General features: G+C 41.1%; 1 protein-coding gene and 1 long non-coding RNA gene across 2 annotated transcripts; one reads left to right on the forward strand and one right to left on the reverse strand.

Annotated features, from left to right (window-relative positions):
* Positions 1-568: 568 nt before the first annotated feature.
* LOC137491401 (uncharacterized) lies at positions 569-9,388 on the forward strand. The gene is made up of 16 exons (XM_073949102.1): positions 569-625; positions 2,835-2,885; positions 3,023-3,147; positions 3,323-3,355; positions 5,537-5,626; positions 5,724-5,795; positions 5,939-6,027; positions 6,117-6,219; positions 6,406-6,505; positions 6,573-6,620; positions 6,848-6,932; positions 7,056-7,517; positions 7,680-7,737; positions 8,344-8,534; positions 8,913-9,042; positions 9,141-9,388. The coding sequence occupies exons 2-10, from the start codon at positions 2,879-2,881 to the stop codon at positions 6,608-6,610; spliced, it is 657 nt and encodes a 218-aa protein (XP_073805203.1). The 5' UTR covers positions 569-625; positions 2,835-2,878; the 3' UTR covers positions 6,611-6,620; positions 6,848-6,932; positions 7,056-7,517; positions 7,680-7,737; positions 8,344-8,534; positions 8,913-9,042; positions 9,141-9,388.
* Positions 9,389-9,617: 229 nt separating this feature from the next.
* Positions 9,618-12,050, reverse strand: LOC110439337 (uncharacterized). The gene is made up of 5 exons (XR_002458111.3): positions 11,989-12,050; positions 11,765-11,866; positions 11,274-11,449; positions 11,051-11,152; positions 9,618-10,808 (listed from the first exon to the last, which is right to left on the reverse strand). It is a non-coding gene; the product is annotated as an uncharacterized lncRNA (long non-coding RNA).
* Positions 12,051-27,594: the final 15,544 nt, after the last annotated feature.

A 27,594-nucleotide genomic window follows, 5' to 3' on the forward strand; every position in this document is an offset into this window, starting at 1 on the left:
ATCAAAACAGATCCAGCCACTGAGTAGCATTTTCTTTTTAACTTTAGACAACATTTCATGCACTGTTAAACATGTTAAAGCAAGTTGCAAGTGAAAATCTGTGTGTCTGACTGAGTTTGCATTACTGCTTATTTTGACCTCTGCTGGCTGAGAAAAGCTCATTTTCAACGTCCAATACAGAATGTGATAAAACCAGATCCAGCCACTAAAATGCATCATTCTTTTTGTTTTAGACATTTCATGCACTGTTAAACGTGTTAAAGCAAATTGCAAGTGAAAATCTATGTCTTTGACTGAGTTTGCATTACTGCTTATTTTGACCTCTGCTGGCCGAGAAAAGCTAATTTTCAACGTCCAATACAGAATGTGATAAAACCAGATCCAGCCACTAAAATGCATCATTCTTTTTGTTTTAGACAACATTTCATGCACTTTTAAACATGTTAAAGGCAGATTGGAGTTTTGCTTACCCAAAAATGTTCTGAGGGCAGAAAGAAAAATGATTGGTTCACAGATTCAACCAATGAATTTGAAGCAGAGGCGTGGCTTACGTGCTTGGAAACGTGGAGGGAAACATCCATAAGTATACGTTACACAGACTTCGTGGGGGTTTTTTCATTGAACGGTAAGTGATTTTATGTTTAAATTGATTAGAATCAAGAGATAAACGCATTCAGTATGTTAACATAGAAACTGTTAATAACTTCTATTATAAATGTTCTCCGTAACGTTACACGACTCGACTGCTGAACAGTCAACCGCACCAAAGCAAGATCGCCTAAAGGGTAACGTTAACGACCTTGAGAGAACTAATTAATCTTTCCAATGCCTCTGTCTATGAAACAAAGATGTGACATCAGATCTTTTTTTAAATACCCGCGAAAATCGGTTAAAAGAGACAGGAGTTTAACATAATTCATATCTGTGTAACTGTAAAGTTAGTGAACTACGCGCTGCTCTCAGAGCAGGAGTTTAACATAATTCATATCTCTAACTAGTGAACTACGCGCTGCTCTCAGAGCAGGAGTTTAACATAATTCATATCTCTAACTAGTGAACTACGCGCTGCTCTTAGGGCAGGAGTTTAACATATTTCATATCTCTAACTAGTGAACTACGTGCTGCTCTTAGGGCAGGAGTTTAACATAATTCATATCTCTAACTAGTGAACTACGCGCTGCTCTTAGGGCAGGAGTTTAACATATTTCATATCTCTAACTAGTGAACTACGTGCTGCTCTTAGGGCAGGAGTTTAACATAATTCATATCTCTAGTGAACTACGCGCTGCTCTTAGGGCAGGAGTTTAGTATAATTTGGCTCTGTGTAATTGTAGTGAACTACGTGCTGCTCTTAGGGCAGGAGTTTAACATAATTCATATCTCTAACTAGTGAACTACGCGCTGCTCTTAGGGCAGGAGTTTAGTATAATTCATATCTCTAACTAGTGAACTACGCGCTGCTCTTAGGGCAGGAGTTTAACATAATTCATATCTCTAACTAGTGAACTACGCGCTGCTCTTAGGGCAGGAGTTTAACATAATTCATATCTGTGTAACTGTAGTGAACTACGCGCTGCTCTTAGGGCAGAAGTTTAGTATAATTCATATCTGTGTAACTGTAGTGAACTACGTGCTGCTCTTAGGGCAGGAGTTTAACATAATTCATATCTCTAACTAGTGAACTACGTGCTGCTCTTAGGGCAGGAGTTTAACATAATTCATATCTGTGTAATTGTAGTGAACTACACGCTGCTCTTAGGGCAGGAGTTTAGTATAATTCATATTTGTGTAACTGTAGTGAACTACACGCTGCTCTTAGGGCAGGAGTTTAGTATAATTCATATCTGTGTAACTGTAGTGAACTACGCGCTGCTCTTAGGGCAGGAGTTTAATATAATTCATATCTCTAACTAGTGAACTACGTGCTGCTCTTAGGGCAGAAGTTTAGTATAATTCATATCTCTAACTAGTGAACTACGCGCTGCTCTTAGGGCAGGAGTTTAGTATAATTCATATCTGTGTAACTGTAGTGAACTACGCGCTGCTCTTAGGGCAGGAGTTTAGTATAATTCATATCTGTGTAACTGTAGTGAACTACGCGCTGCTCTTAGGGCAGGAGTTTAGTATAATTCATATCTGTAACTAGTGAACTACACGCTGCTCTTAGGGCAGGAGTTTAGTATAATTCATATCTGTGTAATTGTAGTGAACTACGCGCTGCTCTTAGGGCAGGAGTTTAGTATAATTCATATCTGTGTAACTGTAGTGAACTACGCGCTGCTCTTAGGGCAGGAGTTTAGTATAATTCATATCTCTGTAACTAGTGAACTACGCGCTGCTCTTAGGGCAGGAGTTTAGTATAATTCAGATCTCTAACTAGTGAACTACGTGCTGCTCTTAGAGCAGAAGTTTAGTATAATTCATATCTGTAACTAGTGAACTACGCGCTGCTCTTAGGGCAGGAGTTTAGTAAAATTCAGATCTCTAACTAGTGAACTACGCGCTGCTCTTAGGGCAGGAGTTTAACAATTCATATCTGTGTAACTGTAGTGAACTACGCTGCAGAAGTAACATTAAACAGTATAATTACGTAACATACATGTAACATTACTCACATTTTTCAGGCCACTTGGTCAGTATAATAAATTTGCTTAATTTGACTGTTAACAATTTGACTTTATGCAGGATTGTTCATTGTAGCTCATTGTAGAATTGTCACAGGTCTGTTGGTTCAAACATGCTTATAGGAGCAGCCATCAATATAAAGAGTATTGTCATTTTAAGTGAAGGTGACATTGAATGTTTGTACTAACTAATGATATTTTTTGGTATAGATTTAATTTGGATTGCTGTCTGCCAATCCTGCCTAAGGAGAAAAATGAATGGCAAGCTTGACAATTACTTTTTTGTTAATCTATTTAAATTCCATCCATTGTATATTATGAGTAAAAATGAGTAAATTCAGTACAATAATGTGTTCTTCACACTGATAACATAACATGTTGTCAATGCATCCATACAGTCTTACAGATTATAAAGTCCAGAGGGCTGCATGAAAGCCATGTTAACATTGGAAGAGTTGGACCATATCTGCTTCACATAGAAAGCTTTCAGTCCCTTGTAGACCAAAAAAAAGTTTCTGATGAGGTAAGTTATCTTGTCTTAGCTTTTTTTTCCAGGGGTGTATGCAAATAACCTTTAATTTGTTTTATCTGGATATCAAGTTATGTATTTTTTGTTAATGCTACTTTCACTTTTATTTTTGATTTCTTAGTGCTTTTAGCTAATTGTTTTTGTCTGTTTGTTATGCCTTCCTTCACAGATCATGGATGCATTATTCCATCTGTTTACCATGGTAATAGATTACTAACTGCTTTTAAATGTCTTCTTTCAGTAGCCTACTTTGTGTAACACTTTTTTTGTAACATACCAAAAGGAGTTTTATCATATAATTTGGAAAAAAAATATTATAATGTTTTTTTATTAATCTATTTTCTTTTATGCTTAATCCCCTTATTAAACATGGGTCGCCACAGCGGAATGAACCACTAACTTGTACAGTATATGTTTTACACAGCGGATGCCCTTCCAGCCGCAACCTAACACTGGGAGACACCCATACACTTACATTCACACATAAAATACAGCCAGGGGTGCATTTCCCAAACAATGTTGTAACTCGTGGCTGAACTATCATAGTTCGATGCATAATTTGGGAAAAGAACCATGTAGTGACTAGTGTTTCCCAAAACACAGTTTCTCTGTCACAGATCCATCGCTTGAACCACGTTAGTTATAACGTAAAACGCCCATAATAATGCTCTAAACTGGGTGGAGTAACTACTTATTTAAAGAAGAACCCATAACTTCTTTGTGCAAATGATATTGTTTTACTCACACACTCATTAAAAATAAAATCCAATATTAGTTTTGGTAAAAACATGCACTCACTTTCCATATTAATTGAAATAATTGTAAATGGCAGATAGGGCTTATGTTTGCTTTACTAATATTATTGAGAAGTTAAACATTACATATTCTATTCTAAAACATAAAATCACATACAAAAGCCAACACTATTCTAATATCATATAAATCATATAAAATTAGGCTATTAATTATAAAATGTAATGTAATATTTATTATTCATTAAACTTTAATAATATTGATGATGATTATTATTAAGTAGGATATTGTTTATTTATTTTTTATTTTTTTTAAAAGTGTACTTTCACAATTTAACACATGTAAGCCACTGCAGAAAGTTCTAACCAGCAGGCCCATGTCATATACAGTACAGATACTTAATAAATAACCCACTATAAGTTAAAATAATTAGCGTATGCTTTTTGTTTTCACAAGCCTTGAAGACGTAACATAAATTCCTCTTTTAAATAATAGTCACCTATAGCTTTCGCCATGAGGCTGTGTTCAAAATGACATCAATGTTTTCAAAGTGCACTGCGAAGCGAGCACGATTTTACACATGAAGATCGCTGAAACTGAACTATAAAAATAGTTAGAAATCAAATTACACCTAAGAGAGATGACCCTAATGCTTTTATATTAGAAATGTTCTAAATGAATAGGGCATAGGGGGGATAAGTGGCAATAGAACACAGCCAGGAACCATGTTTTAAACTACAGCTCCAAAGGTGTGGTTGCAAGTGCTCAAGTTTCAAGACGCAATTTGCAAATGTTCGTTGGAGCGACAGATTTGGAAAACGGCAAATCAACAAACTATGTTTGTAATGACGGAATTTGCGACCTTAGTTGGCTAACGATGGTTTTGGCAAACACACCCCAGTTTAGCTCATTTGATTCACCTTGCACATGTCTTTGGACTGTGGGGAAAATAGGTGCACCTGGAGGAAACCCACGCGAACACTGGGAAAACATGCAAATTTCACACTGAAATGCCAACTGACCCAACCAGGGCTCAAATCAGCGACCTACTTGCTTTGAGGCAATCGTGCTACCCACTGCGCCATCTTGACGCCCATGTTTTTATATATTGCATGGTTGCTCAGTGTTTTGCACTGTCACCTCACAGCAAGAAGATAACTGGTTCAAAGCCCAGCTGGGACAGGTGGCATTTCGATGTGGAGTTTGCATGTTCTCCCTGTGTAAGCATTAATTTTCTCTGGTTTTCCCCATAGTTCAAAGACGTGGTATACATGTAGATGAATTGAATAAACTAAATTGACTGATGTGTGTGTGAAGGAGAGAGTGTTTGGGTGTAACATATGCCAGAGTAGTTGGCGGTTCATTCTGTTATGATAAATCAGGGACTAACCCAAAGGAAAGTGAATAAATAAAGAATAAAAAAAGAATAGCCAAGAGTTAGAGGTTCAAGTGTAGATGGAAGATGTCTCTTTAGTGGCAATCAAATGCATAATATAGTATTTTAAAGAGTTGCAAATGTTTTGTCTCTTCAACAAATGGTTAAGTGTAGTCTAAGTGGATGGTTGTCTATAAGTGCACATTGTTATATGCATTTGTTTAAATTATAATTTATATATTTATATTCATTTAGACACAACCAGGTGTTGTGGCAATTAATACTCACACCTTAACTCAGATCTTAGAAGGTGAAGCAAGAGCAAGGAGCCGTTATTTTACCAAGGTATGAAAGTATGAAAAGTAACACAAGTAGTCTCACAATAGTTGTTCATTTGCTCACACTAAACGCATGATATACATAATGTTTCTGTTCTTTTTAGAGGAACATCTTTGAAAATATCAATGAGATTGTTGGTCCCTATTTGGAGGATGGCAATCACTGGACATTTTTTGTAAGTCAGTCTGTTAGAAAACATGTTTGGTATTTACTAATGTGCATATTTTTAACATGTCAAGCGTAAGTTCCCAGAGAAATATGTATGGCAAAAAATATTTTTAGTTTTTCAAATGATTTTATAAAAAATATTTGTTCTAGCACTGCAGTCTGGTGGATCAAACTATTTTGTACCTCAATTCACTTGGGGAACAGGATGACCAGTACAGTAAATTAGCTGAAAACTGGAGGTACCAAGTTTATAAATACATAAAAAGAAAATAAACTTTGTATTACACATTTAAATTACACATTTAAACCATTTCAAACTATGTTGTAGCACATTTGCTGCATCAAAAGGTTTCCAAGGGCCTTGGAAAATGATCAAGAGGTGCCATGCTCTTCAAAATGACAGTATTTCCTGTGGTGTTTTCACAGCTGTGGTAAAGTTATTTATATTGTAGTGTTGTTATTATTATTAATAATAATATTATTAAAATAGTTAAAAAGTTTTAGAATCTTGCAAATTTTGTAATTACTAATGATCCTGTATTCATATGACATTGTTTTTTATTTGTAATTTTGCTGCTGTGACATTAAATTTATCATTCTTTTTGAAAAACATTCAGTTTGCTGAAGCCTTTCTAGGAGGTGCAAAGGGGTATCTTGCATGCTCACCTGTACAGCAAGAGAGGGAGCGACTAGGGTTGCTTCTCTTCAGCTCACTTGGTAAGTTCTACACACATGTGTTTTACATATATTGATTGAGTTTCATATTTGTTGTTTTCTGTTTCAGATAGGTCAGGTTTTTGTGGGATCTGTCACTTTATCTAGGAAGAGCAAGGCAAGTGATTACAATTCAAATTAAGTTAATTGAAACTACACAAAAAAATTAAGAACCATTATATTCTTAACAGATGATTCTCTAGTTTTATTTCTGTAGTGTTTTGAATTATTAATCCGGGTTGAAATGGCTGATTGATTGGAGACTAAAATAAATACAATTTTAAATTATCCTCAGACACTGGACAATATTGACCCTACAATTTTGTGATGAAATTTATTTTCTAGGAAAAATGTTCAGTTTGTTTAGCAAATATCCATAAAAAGTGCATACCTGACAATCAAGAAGATGCAAAGTGTTATTTTTGCAAAGGTACGTTCTTATGCTTATAAATACTCTAATATTACATCTTACAATCTGAGATGCTATTAGTTAAGTTTTATAATAGTATGCCAATGTTCATATTGTTTTTAAATATATGCATTCTGTGAGAAGACAGCTCAGGAGAAAGTAACCAAATCCACACTAAAACTAAGGGACAAGACAGCTCAGGAGAAAGTACCGGTAATGGATTTGAGGCACAAGACAGCTCAGGAGAAAGTACCGGTAATGGATTTGAGGCACAAGACAGCTCAGGAAAAAGAAACGGTGATGGATTTGAGGCACAAGGGAGCTCAGATGAAAAAAACAGTGATGTATTTGAGGCACAAGACAATTCAGGAGAAAGAAACAGTGATGGATTTGAGGCACAAGTGAGCTCAGATGAAAGAAACAGTGATGGATTTGAGGCACAAGACAATTCAGGAGAAAGGAAAGGTGATGGATTTGAGGGACAAGGCAATTCAGGAGAAAACAACCAACAACGGAGAAAGAGCAGAACTGAGGGAAAAGACAGTTTAGGAACAAGTAACCAAAATTCCATTGTAATTGAGGGAGAACACAAGCAAGATCATTCAGGTACAATTTTAAGTAGAGATCAGGGCTAGGAAAATGAAGAAAAACATATCTTAATGCTCTAGATAGGTCTAAGGACAGTACAACTCATTCATGTCTCATTCAATAAACATAGTAAATCATATTATGTTAACTGTTAATATATGACTTTCCCCAAACTTCCAGTGAGGGGATTCCTGGTAGAAAGTGTCCTAAAAGTTTCAGACTTTCATCAAGCAAAGAGGTAAAAGTAATATTGAATTGGATAATACTGAAGATTATGTTATACATCATCTTATTCTGTACACAGAATGGTATTAAATAATAAATATATACAGGTTTTCCCCTCTTTCATAAACAGCAGATTTAAAGACTTAAAGCACCATTAATTTTGAATCAAACACCTTTTTTAATCTCCCCAGTATATGTAGCGCCATTAAAGTCCTTTGTGTATTTAACATTTCAGTTACACTTACTATTTACATTGCAATGTCAGATTAATGATGTTGTGTGTTGATGTCATGTTCAAAGAACTTTAGTCAAATTTATTAAATCAATACTGGAAAGATTCAAATGTCATTTCTAAAATGTTGATAAAATATGCATTGTTTGGTTTAAAACAGTTTATAATGTTTTAGTTCTGTTTTTAACAGCAGCACAGTACAATTTTCTAAATAAACCTATAAACAAATTTAATTTACAAATAAATTCAAGCACTTTCAAGAAACTGCTTTTTGAGTACTTTCCATGCCTTAAAATTTAAGTACTTTCAAGAAGTGTGGGAACCCTGTCTATATTTTGTATTTGTAAGATATTTGAAGCTTTATAACGCTCATAATTGTTAATTCAGATACCTGGTTACATCAGAAGAGCTACAAAGGAGGTGCTCTCCACCAGAAAGTTACTCTGCAAATACAGTAGTGGCCTATCTAAGGAAAGCCAAAGGACAAAAAAGGAAAATTGCTGAGAGGTTGGCAGAGCTAGATGTAATGCCCTCAACACGAACAAAACTCACTTCGCAGTGCTCCAAACTATGTGAAGGTGTGTAGAAGGGCAGGAGTAGAGTACTTGAAATAAAATTCTAATAACTTTTTATTACTTTGAATCATGGAAATTTTTATTATAATAAAACTATACTAAATGCAAAATTGTTGCAATTGTAATTCCCAGGTGTTGTCCAGAAATGCTGAATTCCCCAACAGCATATTTTTAAGTGGCTTTAATAAATCATTATCAAAATTATTAATAATGTATTAAAAAAATGTTTTTTCTTTTTTGCTGCTTCCACATTATTGGATAGTTGTATGGTTATCCAAGTATAAATAATTTGTTAAATAGGCAGTGAGTGTACCTGCTTAATTTTTTTGTTTATATGTTGGACATTACAAATTAATTTGTTGCATATTTAATACATTTTAGATGAATGCAGTGATCTAGCTGATGATATAATGTACCTAGCAGCCAAGACCATCCCCCAGAAAAGAGTGGCTCAAGCCTTGCCGGAAGAAGGGAATGTCCATGCAGCCTTGGCCAGAACAGAAGACTGCATGTAATATAATTTACTTCTACACTTGACATTAACTGAATGATTGATTGATCAGTTGAAGCAGGAATGTAAAGTTTTTTTTTTGTTGTTTTTAATTTCAGGAAGACATTAAAAGCTGTGGAGAATGCTTTAGAGGCTCACTGGGAGACATTTAACCTGGCAACACATGGTCTTGGACCTGCTGTTATAAAGGGCACTATTTCATTAATTGACTCATGTCTTAAGGAGAAAATGAAAGCACTGAAAACAAAAAACACAGATGTGTAAGACTTGCCTCCTGTTTTCTTTTTTGATGTACACTGTTCAGTAGAATATGGAAAAATAAAGGCACTACAGTTTAAAGTTTCAGTTTGATTTGTTTACTTTCCTGAATGCTTGAAACCTTTCTAGTCAATAAAATGTAATACACAAGTAGTAGATTTTGTTAACAATGTTTTTTGAATGCGTAACATTAATATATATATATATATATATATATATATATATATATATATATATATATATATATATATATATATGTGTGTGTGTGTGTGTGTGTGTGTATATATACATTTACATAGCAATTATCATTTCAGTAAGACTGTTGCAAGATCAGACTTTATTGTTGCGTTTTCCTATTTTTTTATTTACAAAATTTAATTCAAAGTAAACTTGATTTGATTTCACTAACAGTATTCCAAAGATGTTACAGAAAGAACAATACAATTAGTGTTAGTATCTGGTAGAAAATTACATGTTTCCATTTTGTAAATTGTACATTTTGAATACAGCCCCTTTATCATATTTATCGATTTGATTATTAGCTCATTGATGCGCCAGCTCACCCATATAACAAAAATGACAAGATATACATAGACACACATTAAAAACATGTTAAAGCATTGTAATTTGTTCGATTTCTGCATCACTACAGTGCCATTTTGTGATTTGCCACTATTTGAAGAGCAAAAATATAACTTTAGAGAAATGTGATTATTTTAATAAGACATTCCCTACTTACAGAGTGAACCTTGTTTTTTTCTTTTTGACTATGTAATTAACACTGACTCTATCTTTTGCTTTTTTGACCATTTTTCTATAACCATGGAGAGCAGCAATTTTTCTTTTCCTTGAAACTTTGCTAAACTGGGAAAAAATCAATTTGTGTGCCCTCTGTACTAAATTGTACACTTCCTGAGTCTCTTGAAATTGTTCTGACTGGCTCCACTCGTGAAGATCTGTGAGCATGTCCTGCAGTGTAGCCTTTTTTCTTTCACAGGACTGTAAGCATTGTAAATCAAAAGAATCGCTCTGACAAGATTTGTAAAGAATGCTGTGAACTAATGTACATACACACAGCTCCCCATGACTATTTGCAATGCATGTGCAAAATCTTGTCACTTTATGACTTACTACTCCTACACTCCCATCAAAGTGACAGACAGTAAGGTTTTCACTGTCTGTGAAGTAGGATTGACTGTCAACAATCTTTCTTGCTGCATCAGTCCTAAGGTCTTGAATCACAAGTCCTTGTTTCTCTGCAATTGTCTTTGAAAAAATTAAGTGTTTGCACATAGATCCTCGTTGGAATCTTTTGCAGTTGCATGTGTGCATCACCAAATCAACAGTGTGAAACTGTGCTTGTATCTGGTGGTACCAAACATACTCCATCTTTAGACATATCTATTTTTGTATCCAGGCCTTTTGCAACCATAGACTGAGCAGCAATAATGGTGTCTTCGCTGTTAGATCTGTTGATTCGTCCAGTGTCTGTCAGATCATCCAGGTAACTAAATGATAAAATAAGGTAAAAAGTCAAATGACATGAAAAATCATGTACTTTCTTTTGATCATGAAAACTGACAATAACAGGTACTACAATAAAGATTAGTTTGTTAATTGTAGGTAACTTGTAATTGCCAGAGGTGGTTTATGTTACATACAATCAGAGTACCACAACATAGACATGATTTCTGTACCTGGTAATTACAATTTGGCATATCAACAGTAATATGGTGATCTTAAAATTTACCTGTAATATTTCTGAACATCACCACAAAGCAAGCAAAGAAGCCGATCAATACTGCTATTCATCTTCCCCTTCAAAAATTGGTACTTCACTGTAAGGAAAAACCTGTACAAAAGATAAAGAACTTACAACATATTTTGTACAATTTTGTCATGATAATCATGTTATATTAATAATATACCATAATGAAATTTTAGAGCATACAATTATCATTGTAATAGTTCACCTCTCTGCCTTATTGTTGGTTTCACTGTTATGATGATAGAATGTCCGACCAAAATTGGACCACAATTCTCCCAAACAAATCCACTGATTCTTGAGGTAAGTTGATACATGTGAACTACCTAATAATGTATTCAGCTCTTTGCATTATGTCGCTGATACATTGTTAAACTCCTCTTCCTGTTAAAAACCACAAACAAAACTGAAAAAAATCACTGTTAAGTTATGGCTACTTACATTTACACATTTAAAGGGATAGTTCACAACACTGCAAGTAATCCAAACTGTTATGGAAACATTTCTTTAAAAAACAATGTATTAAAAAGCACAATAACATTCAAGGTGTACAGCAACATTAAACAGAAAACAAAAACCTGACCAATCTAAGGAAAATCCACTGTATACAGTTTATATTTTAGGTTTCAATAATGGAGACAGATTTTTACTTTTGAAAAATAATTATGCTATATGATGAGTATTTGAAAAAAATATTACCGTTAAGCACGATTTCATTGATGCCATTGCTTGAATTACAGTATTTCTTTGCTCAACAGGCAAGTTCCCTCCATCTTTTTTAACAATCCATCTATGCACAGCCTGCTCAAAAAAAAAAACATTTAAATTGCCAAACGGTTGTCATGATGAATGTTTTAAAAGATCTGTGATTTAAATCTTTCACATCTTTTTGTAAAATTTTGAATAAAGAAGTTCAGTCATACCTGAAGTACATGAAACCAGCAAAGAAGAACCTTCACTTTTGGAAAAACTTTTCTAATGGCATTGAGTTCCTTAAGGTCACGGTCAATCATTATTGATCTAAATGATTAGGAAACAAGCGATTTAGTAACATAAGCATGCAATATGAAGGCTAGTGTTTACAAAATCAGTATTGGTGTAAACGATTTGTTGTCTTTATTACTCAATAGTTGCATTTGTTTATAAAACTACACCAAAAGTACAGCAGCAAGCGTCTGCTTACTCTGCTTGCAAAATTTACAAGGTTATACGTTTATACGTTGTTACCTTGGAAGAAATCCAGGGTTGTGTATTGCAAGTTTTTCCAAGCAGATGGCAAGTATGTCAGCTGACTCTTGACTGATAATAAAGTAGGCAAATGGTACTGCTCTTCCAATACTGTTTGTCAAAAGAAGCGCATAAAATGCATAACCATATGATGTTATGGCTTTGTAAGTGGCATCCATAAATACCATAGGATGTGGATGTTCTCTAAGCAGTTGGTTTTGCCAAGGTGTCTGCACCACAATTATTAATGGTTGATCTTCACTCAAAGGCTGGTAGTAGCAAATGTTCCCCTTCGGGGGGAACTTCAGCACTATAAGTGGATTTGATTTGTAAAATCCACGCATTGGGAGGTTCGGTTCAGAAGCTACTCATCTGAAAGAGTATTGAACGGGCCAATTAAGAATGAATTGGCAGCGCAAGCCTGCGCAGGTGAGCGGCATAAGCAATCAACTGAGTATATAAGCTCACCTGGCGCCAGCAGACGCTATCCTTTTCGCTTCAGAGACTTTCTGATCGAGTCGATGAGGGTTCCTCCTGCTGTGACCAGCGATTCTGAGCGAACGAGAGCATTCTCCCGGTCCAGAGTGTGTACACGCAGTGGCAGACGGTCGAGCTGGGTTTCTCCCTTGCCTGGCGTTCTTTGGGTCCGGTCCTCCAGAGCGGTGCGTATAAAGTTGCAAACTTCACAGAAAGAGCAACACAGTCGTGCAGCACGTCCTTATCAGGACGGCGCTCCGACTGTGCGTTTCTGGATGCGGTGGTTTCCTGTCCTCGGATGATGGGCGCGGGCACTGCGTTACATGTCTGGGGGTCCAGCATGTTAATGCGCTGCTCGCGGGCAGTTCATGTCGTCATTGCGATGCCATGACTGTTGCGCAAGATCGCGGTTAGCCTTTGCAAAAGGGTGAACCACCCCAGTTGTCCCCTGCTCTGCAGCGGGCACTCGGGCAGATCTGAGGGTTTCAGCGAGAGATAATCCGTCGCCCACGGGCCCGCGGACCTCCCGCTCCTCTAAGCGCTCCATCCAAGCTTCGGGCGGGGGAAGCGATCCGTCTAACAGATGGTAGCCCTTACGCCCGATGACACCGGAGACCAGATGTCCACCGCGGCATCGGAGGGTGGGCTTTCATTGTCCGATGATGATCCAGACCCGCTCGCCCCCTTCGGGCTGGTGAGCGCTGTCACTACGGATCCTGAAACGGACATGTTAGCCGTGCTTTCCCGGGCTGCTTCGGCCGTGGGTTGGAGATGGTTTATCCCCCAGCTCCGCGGCCGGACCGACTAGAGGGGCGTTCCCTTCTTCCCGGAGGTGCACAGTAGGCTCACGCGGTCTTGTAAAGCACTTTTTTCTGCTCGTGCTGCGTGTTCCTCCACCCTAACCACTCTTGACGGTGAAACAGCCAGGGGGTATGTGGCGATTCCTCAGGTTGAGTGCGCGATGGCGGTAAATCCGCGCGGCGCCTCTTCTTGGCGGGATCCGCCTCGTCTCCCATCCAAAGCCTGTAAGTTATCTACCTCCCTCGGAGCTAGAGCTTACATAGCTGCGGGCCAGGCTTCCGCCTTGCATGCGATAGCCACCTACTAGCGCTACCAAGCGCAGGCGCTGGCCGAGCTGCACGAGGGTGGGTCCAACCCAGGCTTACGAGCTTCGCACCGCCGCCGACTTAGCTCTTCGGACTACTGAGTCCGCTGCGTGTGCGTTGGGGAGGACGATGTCCACATTAGTGGTCCAGGAGCGCCACCCCTGGCTGATATGCGCAAAGTCGACAAAGTCCGCTTTCTTGACTTCCCCATATCCCCAGCCAGGTTCGGCGACACTGTCTGTGAATTCACCCAGGAATTCAAGGCGGTGAGAGAGCAGTTGGTGGGTGATGTCTTATCGGCGGTCCGTAGCCCGCTCCGCCCGCCGTGCCATTCATACCTGCTCCTCGCCGAAGGCGCCCGCCTACGAGAGCTGCTCCGCCCCCGCACACGCCTCAGGCGAAGCGAGCGCGTCGGGCACCTCGGAAGCAGGCAGCCCCCCTGCCCAGAACGCCGCTAAGTCCGGCAACGGACCGCGAAGCGCCCCTGGGACAGGCCATCTGGAGAAGAGGGAACTTGCTCTTTCCCCGCTGGAGGGCGGGGCCCCATTTCCAACGGCACTTTTTACTGCCATGAAAACATTATGAAAGGGCACTTTTCACTTCCCCAGATGTGACAGCCCGAAATCTGCCAGTCTGGGACGCTATGCTTTCTAGCTTGCAGATTCGGTGCGTTTCGCCAGTGGCTCACGAGCGCTGGGAGGACGGTCTCCTTTCTCCCACCCCTCGAGCCTCCCCTCCGGAGCTCGGGTTTGGAGTGAGAGCAAATATCTCACCTCCAGCTTTTCCGTGGGACCCGCGAGCTTCCCGGATCAGCACACCCACTCCGCGCTGCCCCACTGCTGGTACGTCAGCGATTGTAGCGATGAGTCCATTAGCGAGAGCTCTGCCTGCCTGGTTAGCGCGGGCCAGCTCTTCGCGGTGGCTCATACGCACAATCAGACTCGGCTATGCGATTCAGTTCGCGAAACGGCCCCCCAAGTCACGGGTGTGTATTCACCAGGGTCAGGCATATGGCATCCGCAGCCGCTTCATGCCGCTCGGATTATTCTATATGAGACCACTTCAGCACTGGCTTCACGATCGAGTCCCCAGACGCGCATGGCACGCGCGCGCACACCGAGTCTCTGTTACTGCGCTGTGTCGCCGCGCCCTCAGCCCTTGGAGCGACCCCTCGTTCCTACAGACCTGGGTGTCTCTAGAACAGGCGTCCAGTCTTGTTGTCGTTTCAGCAGACACTTCCAACACGGGCTGGGGGGCTGTGCGTTGCGGGCATGCGGCTGCGGACCTGTGGAAAGGTACCCAGTTGCATTGGCATATCGCCTGGAGCTGTTGGCAGTGTTCCTCGCTCTCCACCGTTTTTTTCCGGTGCTGGAGCGGCAACACGTGCTGGTCAGGACGGACAGTACGGCAACGGTGGCGTATATCAGCCGTATAGGGGGTATGCGCTCTCGCCGCATGTCTCAGCTCGCCCGCCGTCTGCTCCTCTGGAGTCATCCGCGGCTGAAATCGCTGCACACCATTCATATTAAGGCAAGCTCAACCGTGCAGCCGATGCGCTCTCACGGCAGCCTTGCGTCCTGGAGAATGGAGACTCCACCCCGAGTCTGTTCAGCTGATATGGGCGCGATTCGGGGAAGCCCAGATCGATCTGTTGCTTCCCCCGAGATCGCTCATTGCTAGTTGTTCTTTCCCTGACCGAGTGCTCTCGGCACGGATGCACTGGCTTACAGCTGGCCTCGGTGCACGCGCAAATACGCGTTTCCCCCAGTGAGCCTGCTCGCGCAGTTACTGTGCAAGGTCAGGGAGGACGAGGAACAGGTTGCTGGTTGCGCCCCTCTGGCTCAACCGGACCTGGATGTCAGAGCTCTCCCTCGCGATAGCCCTCCCCTGGCAGTCCCTTCGAGAGAGCACCTACTCTCTCAGGAACAGGGCACCACCTGGCACCCTCGCCGATCTTTGAAGAGATTTTAGACGCGAGGAAGACTTAGGTAACCTCCGATTGCGGTGGCTAATACCGTCACTCGGGCTAGAGCCCCCTCCCCGAGCGCGCCTATGCCCTGACGTGGAGTCTATTCACTGAATGGTGTGTCTCTCGCTGAGAAGACCCCCGTAATTTGCCAGATCAGCGTTGTGCTTTCTTTACGCCGAGAGAAGCTGGAGAGCAGGCTGTCGCCCTCCACACTCAAGGTTACGTGGCTGCCATCTCCGCTCTCATAACGCGGTGGCTGGCAGCACCGTGGGAACGCATAACCTCATCATCCGGTTCCTCAGGGGCGCTAAGCGAATTAATCCATCCCGCCCCCTCTCATGCCCTCTTAGGATCTCGCCCTCGCTACACAAGCCGCGTCAGATCCCTTCGATCCTCGACTCAGTATCTTTCTGTCCCTGAAGACAGCTCTGCTGGTCGCGTTGATATCGATTAGAGGGTCGGGGACCCGGAGGCATTTTTCGGTCAGTGACTCGTGCCTGTAATTGGGCTGGCTTCTCTCACGTCCTGAGACCCCGCCCGCGATATGTGCCCAAGGTTCCTACCACTCCGTTTTAATACGAGGTAGTGAGCCTGCAAGCGCTGCCCTCGGAGGAGGCAGACCCAGCCCTTCTTTATTGTCCAGTTCGCGTTTTGCGTATTATCCGGACCGCACTCAGAGTTTAGATCATCTGAGCAGCTCTTCGTCTGTTATAACGGTCGGCAGCAGGGAAGTGCCGTACCGAAATAAGTTCCCACTAGATTGTGGATGCCTTTCTTTCACTATCAGAGCCGAGATGAGCCGCGTCCCCCGAGAGCGCGTGCGCACTCCACTCGGAGTTTCGCATCCTCTCGAGCGCGCGCACGCGGCGCCCCTCTAACAGACTTCTGTAGAGCTGCGGGCTGGGTGACACCCAACACATTTGCAAGGTTTTACAATCTGCGAGTGGAGCCGGTTTCCTCAAGGGTATTAGGTAACCCTTGGTGATTGAGGAAACAATTCGGTAGGGTGTTGAAACACGCTTGCTGCGCCATTTTCCCTAACACGGAGATACGTGCGCCTTTTTATCTGTCAGTAAAGTTCCCCGTCAGGTGAGCCCTGCAGATTCCTCCGTGGCCCCCAGCACTGACTCAGCGGAGGAGTCACTTGCTGGCCCACTACGTTGTAGGTCTGCCCGCTGGTCAGCCCGCGTTTTGGGTAAAGGTGCCTGCTATGCGTGATCCCCACTAGGCGATCCCATATGCTTATTCCGCCACGGTTAAGTCCCCCCCCTGGGCGGACCCGTGTCTTCCCTCCCCACTAACCACTCTTTTGCTATGCGTACTCCCCCTTTTTAGGGCTAGTCCATATGTAAATTCTGCCATCTATCCCCCCTCGGGTAACGGATGGCCTCCGCAGCGTCCTCCCTATCGGGATTGCACGCTTCCCAACGTACTGTCGAATTTCCTAGAATTATCTAGATGCTCACGACTTCCCAAAAAATATATCTAAATCCGTAAAACTTCTGTTGAAGTAGGATAAATTAGGGCCAGGGACACGTTGGAGGACCGCGCCCCCCATGATGCGGGTGCGTCACGCTTGCTTGACTATCTCCTCATCGGGGGTGTTGGTAAGGTGCAGTCATTATGGCGCTTTCAATGGGCTCCCAATGCGTGGATTTTACAAATCAAATCCACTTATAGTGCTGAAGTTCCCCCCGAAGGGGAACGTTCGAGGTTACTAAAGTAACCCTTCGTTCCCCGAGGAGGGGAACGGAAGCACTATACTCCGTCGCCATAATGACTGTCCCTTAGCTGTTGAAAGTCTCTTCAGCTTAAAAAGGATAGCGTCTGCTGGCGTCAGGTGAGCTTATATACTCAGTTGATTGCTTATGCCGCTCACCTGCGCAGGCTTGCGCTGCCAATTCATTCTTAATTGGCCCGTTCAATACTCTTTCAGACGAGTAGCTTCTGAACCGAACCTCCCAATGCGTGGATTTTACAAATCAAATCCACTTATAGTGCTTCCGTTCCCCTCCTCGGGGAACGAAGGGTTACTTTAGTAACCTCGAACGTTTTCCTGCAGCTCGGCTTTGACTAGTTTGTCCACACTAATGCAATCTTTTTTTGTCAGGAAAACTGAGGCCATTGACGGTCTTCTTGATTAATCTTATATCCTCAGGTGTAACAAAATCGCCGATTGAATTTGTCCACATGTCCATTGCGTTCTGCCCAGTCCACACATTTTAAAAGTGTTTCTGAAATAGACTTTCCTTGTTCAAGCCATATTTCAATAAAGGCTATAAGTTCAGGGTCAACTCGATTTTTTATACCTTCCTCTTTGATGCTCACATCATGTCCATTATGTTCTAGCATTCTGTTTACCACCGCACTGGTGAAGCTGCCATCTTTAATGATTTTAAAAGAAATGTAAGCATTGCAAGAATTAGCTCTTGTTTTTGTTGGTTCTCCTTTGCTTTTTCCACTAGGTTTAGCTGACCTTTCACATGCGAAATAATGGTAGTCTTTATGAGTGGAAACAGAAGATTTGAAATTGGTGCTAGTTTCCTCTTCCAGTTTTCTAATGTATTCCTGCATGAAATCAGCCTCCTCCCCATAAAAAGAGATGACCTCCTGCATGATTCGGGCATCCTTTACTTTCTTTAAATTTCTTCGAACACCATCAAGCCAAATTTTCTCCATTGTCCAATTAAAGAAACAAAGATTTAAAAAAAATGAAGGAGCAAATCTAACATGTAAGTATACATGTCATAAACACTGTGTACATATTAAAATATTAACTACTGAATCTATTGTGAACTCCAGCTCTCAGAGCAGCACACAGTTCACTAAAAATAATGCAGAAATAATTTATATCGAGAACCTCTGACCTGATGAATTGTTTTTTACTAGCAGTGGCAACATGAAGCAAACTTTGTAATTTTAGTTCATTTAACTGTGTAGTTGAATACAGTTACACAGATATAAATTATAATAAACTCCTGCCCTAAGAGCAGCGCATAGTTCACTAGTTACAGATATGAATTATGTTAAACTCCTGCCCTAAGAGCAGCGCCTAGTTCACTACAGTTACACAGATATGAATTATACTAAACTCCTGCCCTAAGAGCAGCGCGTAGTTCACTAGTTAGAGATATGAATTATGTTAAACTCCTGCCCTAAGAGCAGCATGTAGTTCACTAGTTAGAGATCTGAATTATATTAAACTCCTGCCCTAAGAGCAGCGCGTAGTTCACTACAGTTACACAGATATGAATTATACTAAACTCCTGCCCTAAGAGCAGCACGTAGTTCACTAGTTAGAGACATGAATTATGTTAAACTCCTGCCCTAAGAGCAGCACATAGTTCACTAGTTAGAGATATGAATTATACTAAACTCCTGCCCTAAGAGCAGCACGTAGTTCACTAGTTAAAGATATGAATTATACTAAACTCCTGCCCTAAGAGCAGCGTGTAGTTCACTAGTTAGAGATCTGAATTATATTAAACTCCTGCCCTAAGAGCAGCGTGTAGTTCACTACAGTTACACAGATATGAATTATACTAAACTCCTGCCCTAAGAGCAGCGTGTAGTTCACTAGTTAGAGATATGAATTATACTAAACTCCTGCCCTAAGAGCAGCGCGTAGTTCACTACAGTTACACAGATATGAATTATACTAAACTCCTGCCCTAAGAGCAGCGCGTAGTTCACTAGTTAGAGATATGAATTATGTTAAACTCCTGCCCTAAGAGCAGCACATAGTTCACTAGTTAGAGATATGAATTATACTAAACTCCTGCCCTAAGAGCAGCACGTAGTTCACTAGTTAAAGATATGAATTATACTAAACTCCTGCCCTAAGAGCAGTGTGTAGTACACTAGTTAGAGATCTGAATTATATTAAACTCCTGCCCTAAGAGCAGCGTGTAGTTCACTACAGTTACACAGATATGAATTATACTAAACTCCTGCCCTAAGAGCAGCGTGTAGTTCACTAGTTAGAGATATGAATTATACTAAACTCCTGCCCTAAGAGCAGCGCGTAGTTCACTACAGTTACACAGATATGAATTATACTAAACTCCTGCCTTAAGAGCAGCGCGTAGTTCACTAGTTAGAGATATGAATTATACTAAACTCCTGCCCTAAGAGCAGCGCGTAGTTCACTAGTTAGAGATATGAATTATGTTAAACTCCTGCCCTAAGAGCAGCGCGTAGTTCACTAGTTACAGATATGAATTATATTAAACTCCTGCCCTAAGAGCAGCGCGTAGTTCACTACAGTTACACAGATATGAATTATACTAAACTCCTGCCCTAAGAGCAGCGCGTAGTTCACTAGTTAGAGATATGAATTATGTTAAACTCCTGCCCTAAGAGCAGCACGTAGTTCACTACAATTTGAAGAGTCCCCCCTTCCTCCCCTACTCCTCCTTCTTAGATGGGTGACACGGTGGCCCAGTGCCTAGCACTGTCGCCTCACAGCAAGAATGTCTCTGGTTCCCGGCTTTACCAAAACTAGCAGACATTTCTGTGTGGAGTTTGCACTTCTCCCCGTGCTCACGTGGGTTTCCCCCGGGTTCCCCGGTTTCCTCCCACCGCCTAAAAACTTGCAATTAAGTCAATTGAAAAATCCAAATTGTCAACATAGACACGCTTCTAGTTAGTAATTTATTTCAAGAGCATTCACTTGCTACAGCAGGGGAGTTCTCGAGATCTACCTGAGCTCAAACTCCCCTCCCGCCTTGCAACGGGAGGGAGCCCTGTGCTCGAGGATCTCATGAGCTCACGGCTCTCTCCCGGGACAGCATGCCAAACAAGCTTTTATCATTAATCATCAGCTAAGTGTGAACTCTTGAAACATGTTTAAGCAAGTTGCAAGTAAAAATCTATGTCTCTGACAGAGTTTGCATTACTGCTTATTTTGACCTCTGCTGGCTGAGAACAGCTCATTTTCAACGTTGAATTCAGAAAGTGATAAAACCAGATCCAGCCACTAAAATGCATCATTCTTTTTGTTTTACACAACATTTCATGCACTGTTAAATATGTTTAAGAAAGTTGCAAGTGAAAATCTATGTCTCTGACTGAGTTTGCATTACTGCTTATTTTGACCTCTGCTGGCTCTGAAAAGCTCATTTTCAACGTTCAATTCAGAATGTGATAAAACCAGATCAACCCACTAAAAAGCATTTTATTTTTGTTTTAGACAACAATTTCATGCACTGTTAAACATGTTAAAGCAAGTTGCAAGTGAAAATCTATGTCTCTGACTGAGTTTGCATTACTGCTTATTTTGACCTCTGCTGGCTGAGAACAGCTCATTTTCAACGTTCAATTCAGAATGTGATAAAACCAGATCCAGCCACTAAAAAGCATTTTCTTTTTGTTTTAGACAACCTTTCATGCACTGTTAAATATGTTTAAGAAAGTTGCAAGCGAAAATCTATGTCTCTGACTGAGTTTGCAATACTGCTTATTTTGACCTCTGCTGGCTCTGAAAAGCTCATTTTCAACGTTCAATTCAGAATGTGATAAAACCAGATCCAGCTACTAAAAAGCATTTTCTTTTTGTTTTAGACAACAATTTCATGCACTCTTAAACATGTTAAAGCAAGTTGCAAGTGAAAATCTATGTCTCTGTCTGAGTTTGCATTACTGCTTATTTTGACCTCTGCTGGCTGAGAACAGCTCATTTTCAACGTTCAATTCAGAATGTGATAAAACCAGATCCAGCCACTAAAATTCAACATTCTTTTTGTTTTAGACAACATTTCATGCACTGTTAAACATGTTAAAGCAAGTTGCAAGTGAAAATCTATGTCTATGACTGAGTTTGCATTACTGCTTATTTTGACCTCTGCTGGCTCTAAAAAGCTCATTTTCAACGTTCAATTCAGAATGTGATAAAACCAGATCCAGCCACTAAAAAGCATTTTCTTTTTGTTTTAGACAACATTTCATGCACTGTTAAATATGTTTAGGAAAGTTGCAAGTGAAAATCTATGTCTCTGACTGGGTTTGCATTACTGCTTATTTTGACCTCTGCTGGCTGAGAACAGCTCATTTTCAACGTTCAATTCAAAATGTGATAAAACCAGATCCAGCCACTAAAATGCATCATTCTTTTTGTTTTAGACAACATTTCATGCACTGTCAAACATGTTAAAGCAAGTTGCAAGTGAAAATCTATGTCTATGACTGAGATTGCATTACTGCTTGTTTTGACCTCTGCTGGCTCTGAAAAGCTCATTTTCAACGTTCAATTCAGAATGTGATAAAACCAGATCCAGCTACTAAAAAGCATTTTCTTTTTGTTTTAGACAACATTTCATGCACTGGTCAATATGTTTAGGAAAGTTGCAAGTGAAAATCTATGTCTCTAACTGAGTTTGCATTACTGCTTATTTTGACCTCTGCTGGCTGAGAACAGCTCATTTTCAACGTTCAATTCAGAATGTGATAAAACCAGATCCAGTGTTGTGGAAAGTTGCGCTGGATCTCGACAAACATCTTTTAAGTTTCAAAAAAGAGGCTGAGGTCTTCGAAGTTCTCAAGTTGAAGCAGTTTATTGTTACAGCAGAGTTGGTCGATCGATCTCTCTCCTCCCAATGTTCAAAAACTCACAGTTTATATACAGTTTTTTCCCATAGTCATCATGACATGTCACGCAATTTCCCGGCTCCAATAGTATCCTAGCTTTTTAATTAATGGCTGTATGTTTTTCTGTTTTTACATATCTTAAGGTCATATAGCATGTGCTTACAATCATATGTTTGCACATGATCATGTTGTTTCCATACTTTCTAAATGATTCTCCTTATGTATGCTATTTTGTCAAGGGTTGTTTTTGTCTTGGTCAATACATACTTTTGTCTAAATGTATTGCATACGCTCTATCTGAATGTTCTCATTTAGGCACATGACGTGCTGTGCTTCAATTGTGAGGCCCTCAATTATAAGGTCCTGTATGCCTGTGTGTGTTTTCATCTGCATCACTTGAATGTATTTCTATAAGTTTTAACAGTGTATTTTAATAGTAATCTATATTTTAATAGTGGCAGATTATATATTGATTAAAAAATAAAAGTTCCTTTATATGCATCAGAAATTCTCCTATAAATCCCCCCTTAGGGACTTAATTAAAAAGTCCCTCACCTAAATCCCTCGCTGAAGTGCAACTTAAGAATCCAACATTTCGCCAAGTCTTAACACACTTATGCAACCAAAAAAGTTGCCCATCTACATCCTTATCAATTGTCAGCATCCTTGCGCCGCACTTCAGAAGAGAAACGGAACCAAACATCTCCCTCCACTTTTTGCTTTTAGAAGGAGTAAAAGATTCCGCTCTCCCTAACTAAATACTTTCTTGGGGAGTTTAACACACAACAATCATTAGTCATATTAATAGCATATGCTTTGTCAGACTTTTTCACCGCAGTAGTTATATAGCATAAATACTTGATTAATCAACATACAATAGAAAATCTCAATATTTCCAGAACAGCGCCTGTAAAATAGCTATATCTGATGTTTCATCCCACGTCGCCAGAGGAACTTCTGAGTACTGTCTGGTGTTGGAGCAGACAGTGGGTTTTTAAACCTCCAGTAGAGTCTGCTCTTCTTCTCCTTTCGATGTTGCTGGAAACTGAGGAGTCCCTTGACCCGTAATCATCTTCCCTCTTTCCCCGTGTACATCTGATATGATCTCCGGCAGCTTCGATGAACTCCTAAATACACAGAAATTTATTATAGTAAATAGGGCTTAAAATCATTACACAATCTTTAAGTTCTGTTCAGTTCATTCTATTTGCATTTTCCTACATTATGGATGATGCCTTGCTTAAAACTTTTATCCTTGTGATTTAAAGCCTTTATAAAATTAGTAAAAAGCTAAAGAATTTATTATTATTATTTTTAAGACATTAAAGATAAAAGACATTTAGGGTAGTAATTGTTTTCAAAACTCATTCAACTGTTCCAAATGTGTCCCAATTGGTCCAAATCTATTCCAAAGACTTCATAGACATAATCTTTGCAGTCATGCACAGTTCTATTAACTCGCAAATTGACCATCTGCTTGGCAGCAACTTTAACTATCGATCTGAGAAGCATAACACAACCAAAAGAAGAATAAAAACAAATATAACAATTCTTATTAATAATATTCCAATCCTAAGGAACTATTGTTGATAAAGCAAAACGTTGTGGGTCCAACCCATCGCTTAAAGCATACATTAGATCTAATTCTGTCTTATGGAATCGAGGTTATTGACGTAGACATTATACCACAAAGTGATGATATTACAGATCACTACCTCTTACTATATAAGCTGTGTTTACCTGAAATCAGCAAACCTGCTCCAATACTCAGCCCTAGTAGAACTATTGTTCCGTCAACTAAAGATGAATTTATAAATAACTTACCTGATCTCTCTCTATTTCGTAATGCACCCGCAAACTCAAATGATCTTGATGTAGTAACCAGCAGTATGGATGCCATCTTTACTAGCACACTAAATACTGTGGCACCCATCAAATTAAAAAAGGCTAGAGAGATTAAAACTATACCATGGTATAATAGTCATACTCGTGCGCTCAAAACAGCAACCCGCGCCCTGGAACGTAAATGGAAAAAAACTAATTTAGAGGTCTTTAGAATTGCGTACAAAGACAGTATGTCCAGCTATAGGAGGGCTCTAAAATCTGCCAGGACCGAGCACCTGCGCAAACTGATAGAAAATAATCATAACAATCCTAGATTTTTATTTAACACCATCTCTAAATTAGCAAATAATCGGTCATCCTTGGAACAAACTACTCCACCGCAAATTAGTAGTGATGATTTCATGATTTTTTTCAGTAATAAAATAGAAGGCTTTAGACAGAAAATAGGAGATGCCAAACTTTCTGCACCGGCTTATACTCCAAATCCTGTAAATATTTCATTAAATCATAATAATAACCTACACTGCTTCAAAATCATAGAACATGAAGAGTTAGTAAAAATCATAAATAGCTCTAAACCAGCTACGTGTATGCTGGACTCAATTCCAACAAAATTACTGAAAGAGCTGCTACCTGCTATAGGAGAACGTCTTCTTAACATTATCAACTCTTCTTTATCTATAGGCCATGTTCCAAACTCTTACAAGCTAGCTGTTATTAAGCCTATTATTAAGAAACCGCAACTGGACCCCAACAACTTAGCTAACTATAGGCCTATTTCTAATCTTCCATTTATGTCTAAAATACTAGAAAAAGTTGTTTCCACTCAATTATGCTCTTATGTGCAGACGAACAATATTTTTGAAGTGTTTCAGTCAGGTTTCAGGGCTCACCACAGTACAGAAACCGCCTTAGTGAAAATAACCAACGATTTACTCTTAGCTGCTGACCGAGGGTGCGTCTCGCTATTAGTTTTACTCGATCTTAGTGCGGCATTTGATACCATTGACCACAATATCCTCATAAATCGCTTAAAGTCTACAGGTGTCCAGGGACAGGCTCTACAATGGTTTAAGTCATACTTAACTGACCGCTACCAGTTTGTGAATCTTAATGGACAGCCTTCACAAATCTGCCCAGTAAAGTATGGGGTGCCTCAAGGATCAGTTTTAGGCCCTTTACTGTTTACAATTTACATGCTACCTCTGAGAGACATTATTAGAAGACATGGGATCAGCTTTCACTGCTATGCAGATGATACTCAATTATATATTTCCACTAAACCTGACGAGACGTCTGAACTTTCTAAACTAACTGAGTGTATCAAAGACATCAAAGACTGGATGACCAACAATTTTCTTCTCTTAAACTCAGACAAAACAGAATTATTACTTATTGGGCCTAAATCTTGCACACAGCAGATCTCGCAACTCAATTTACAATTAGAGGGATCGTTCGAGGTTACAGAAGTAACCCTTCGTTCCCCGAGGAGGGGAACGGAAGTGCCATGAATGGGAGGATTCGGATCAGAAGCCGCTTATCTGGAGAGTATTGAACGGGCCAATGAATGAAATTAATTGGCAGCGTAAGCTTGCGCAGGTGTGCGACATCTGCAATTATCTCAGCATATAAGCACACCTGAAGCCAGCAGACGCCATCCTTTTAAGCTGAAGAGACTTTCAAACAGCTAAGGGACAGTCATTATGGCGACGGAATATGGCACTTCCGTTCCCCTCCTCGGGGAACGAAGGGTTACTTCTGTAACCTCGAACGTTCCCCTTCGGTTGGGGAACTTCAGTGCCATGAATGGGAGAATATGGAAAGCGCCATAATGACTGCACCTTACCAACACCCCCGATGAGGAGATAGTCAAGCAAGCGTGACGCACCCACATCATGGGGGGCGCGGTCCTCCAACGTGTCCCTGGCCCTAATTTATCCTACTTCAACAGAAGTTTTACGGATTTAGATATATTTTTTGGGAAGTCGTGAGCATCTAGATAATTCTAGGAAATACGACAGTACGTTGGGAAGCGTGCAATCCCGATAGGGAGGACGCTGCGGAGGCCATCCGTTACCCAAGGGGGGGATAGATGGCAGAATTTACCTATGGACTAGCCCTAAAAAGGGGGAGTACGCATAGCAAAGAGTGGTTAGCGGAGAGGGAAGACACGGGTCCGCCCAGGGGGGGGACTTAACCGTGGCGGAATAAGCATATGGGATCGCCTAGTGGGGATCACGCATAGCAGGCACCTATACCCAAAACGCGGGCTGACCAGCGGGCAGACCTACAACGTAGTGGGCCAGCAAGTGACTCCTCCGCTGAGTCAGTGCTGGGGGCCACGGAGGAATCTGCAGGGCTCACCTGACGGGGAACTTTACTGACAGATAAAAAAGGCGCACGTACCTCCGTGTTAGGGAGAATGGCGCAGCAAGCGTGTTTCAACACCCTACCGAGTTGTCTCCTCAATCACCAAAGGGTTACCTAATACCCTTGAGGAAACCGGCTCCACTCGCAGATTGTAAAACCTTGCAAATGTGTTGGGTGTCGCCCAGCCCGCAGCTCTACAGATGTCTGTTAGAGAGGCGCCGCGTGCACGCGCCCAAGAGGATGCAACGCTCCGAGTGGAGTGTGCACGTACTCCCGGGGGACACGGCTGACCTCGACTCGAATAAGCGAGTGAAATGGCATCCACAATCCAGTGGGATAATCTTTGTTTCGATACGGCACTTCCCTGCTGCCGACCGCCATAACAGACAAAGAGCTGCTCAGATGATCTAAAATTCTGAGTACGTTCCACATAAATGCGCAGAGGGCGAACTGGAAAGGGCTGGGTCTGCCTCCTCCGGGGGCAGCGCTTGCAGGTTCACTACCTGATCTCTAAAGGGGGTGGTAGGAACCTTGGGCACATAACCGGGGCGGGGTCTCAGGATAACGTGAGAGTAATCCGGCCCGAATTCCAGGCACGAGTCACTGACCGAAAATGCCTCCAGGTCCCCGACCCTCTTGATGGAGGCCAACGCAACCAGCAGAGCTGTCTTCAGGGACAGGAATCTTAGAGATACTGATTCGAGTGGCTCAAAGGGATCGGATCGCAGACTCGTGAGAACGAGGGCGAGATCCCAAGAGGGCATGAGAGGGGGGCGAGATGGATTAATTCGCCTAGCACCCCTAAGGAACTGGATGACCAGGTTATGCTTTCCCACGGTGCCGCCAGCTACCGCGCTATGATAAGCGGAGATGGCGGCCACGTAAACCTTGAGAGTGGAGGGCGACAGCCTGCTGTCCAACTTCTCTTGAAGGAAAGAGAGCACAACACT

The sequence above is a fragment of the Danio rerio genome, chromosome 4 (genome assembly GCF_049306965.1).
Source record: "Danio rerio strain Tuebingen ecotype United States chromosome 4, GRCz12tu, whole genome shotgun sequence".
NCBI lineage: Eukaryota > Metazoa > Chordata > Actinopteri > Cypriniformes > Danionidae > Danio > Danio rerio.

Coding starts and splice junctions, on each gene's coding strand:
- LOC137491401 (XM_073949102.1), top strand. Junction 6,028..6,116: donor AAATTAGCTGAAAACTGGAG/GTACCAAGTTTA, acceptor ACTATGTTGTAG/CACATTTGCTGCATCAAAAG. Junction 6,506..6,572: donor GCTTCTCTTCAGCTCACTTG/GTAAGTTCTACA, acceptor TTTCTGTTTCAG/ATAGGTCAGGTTTTTGTGGG.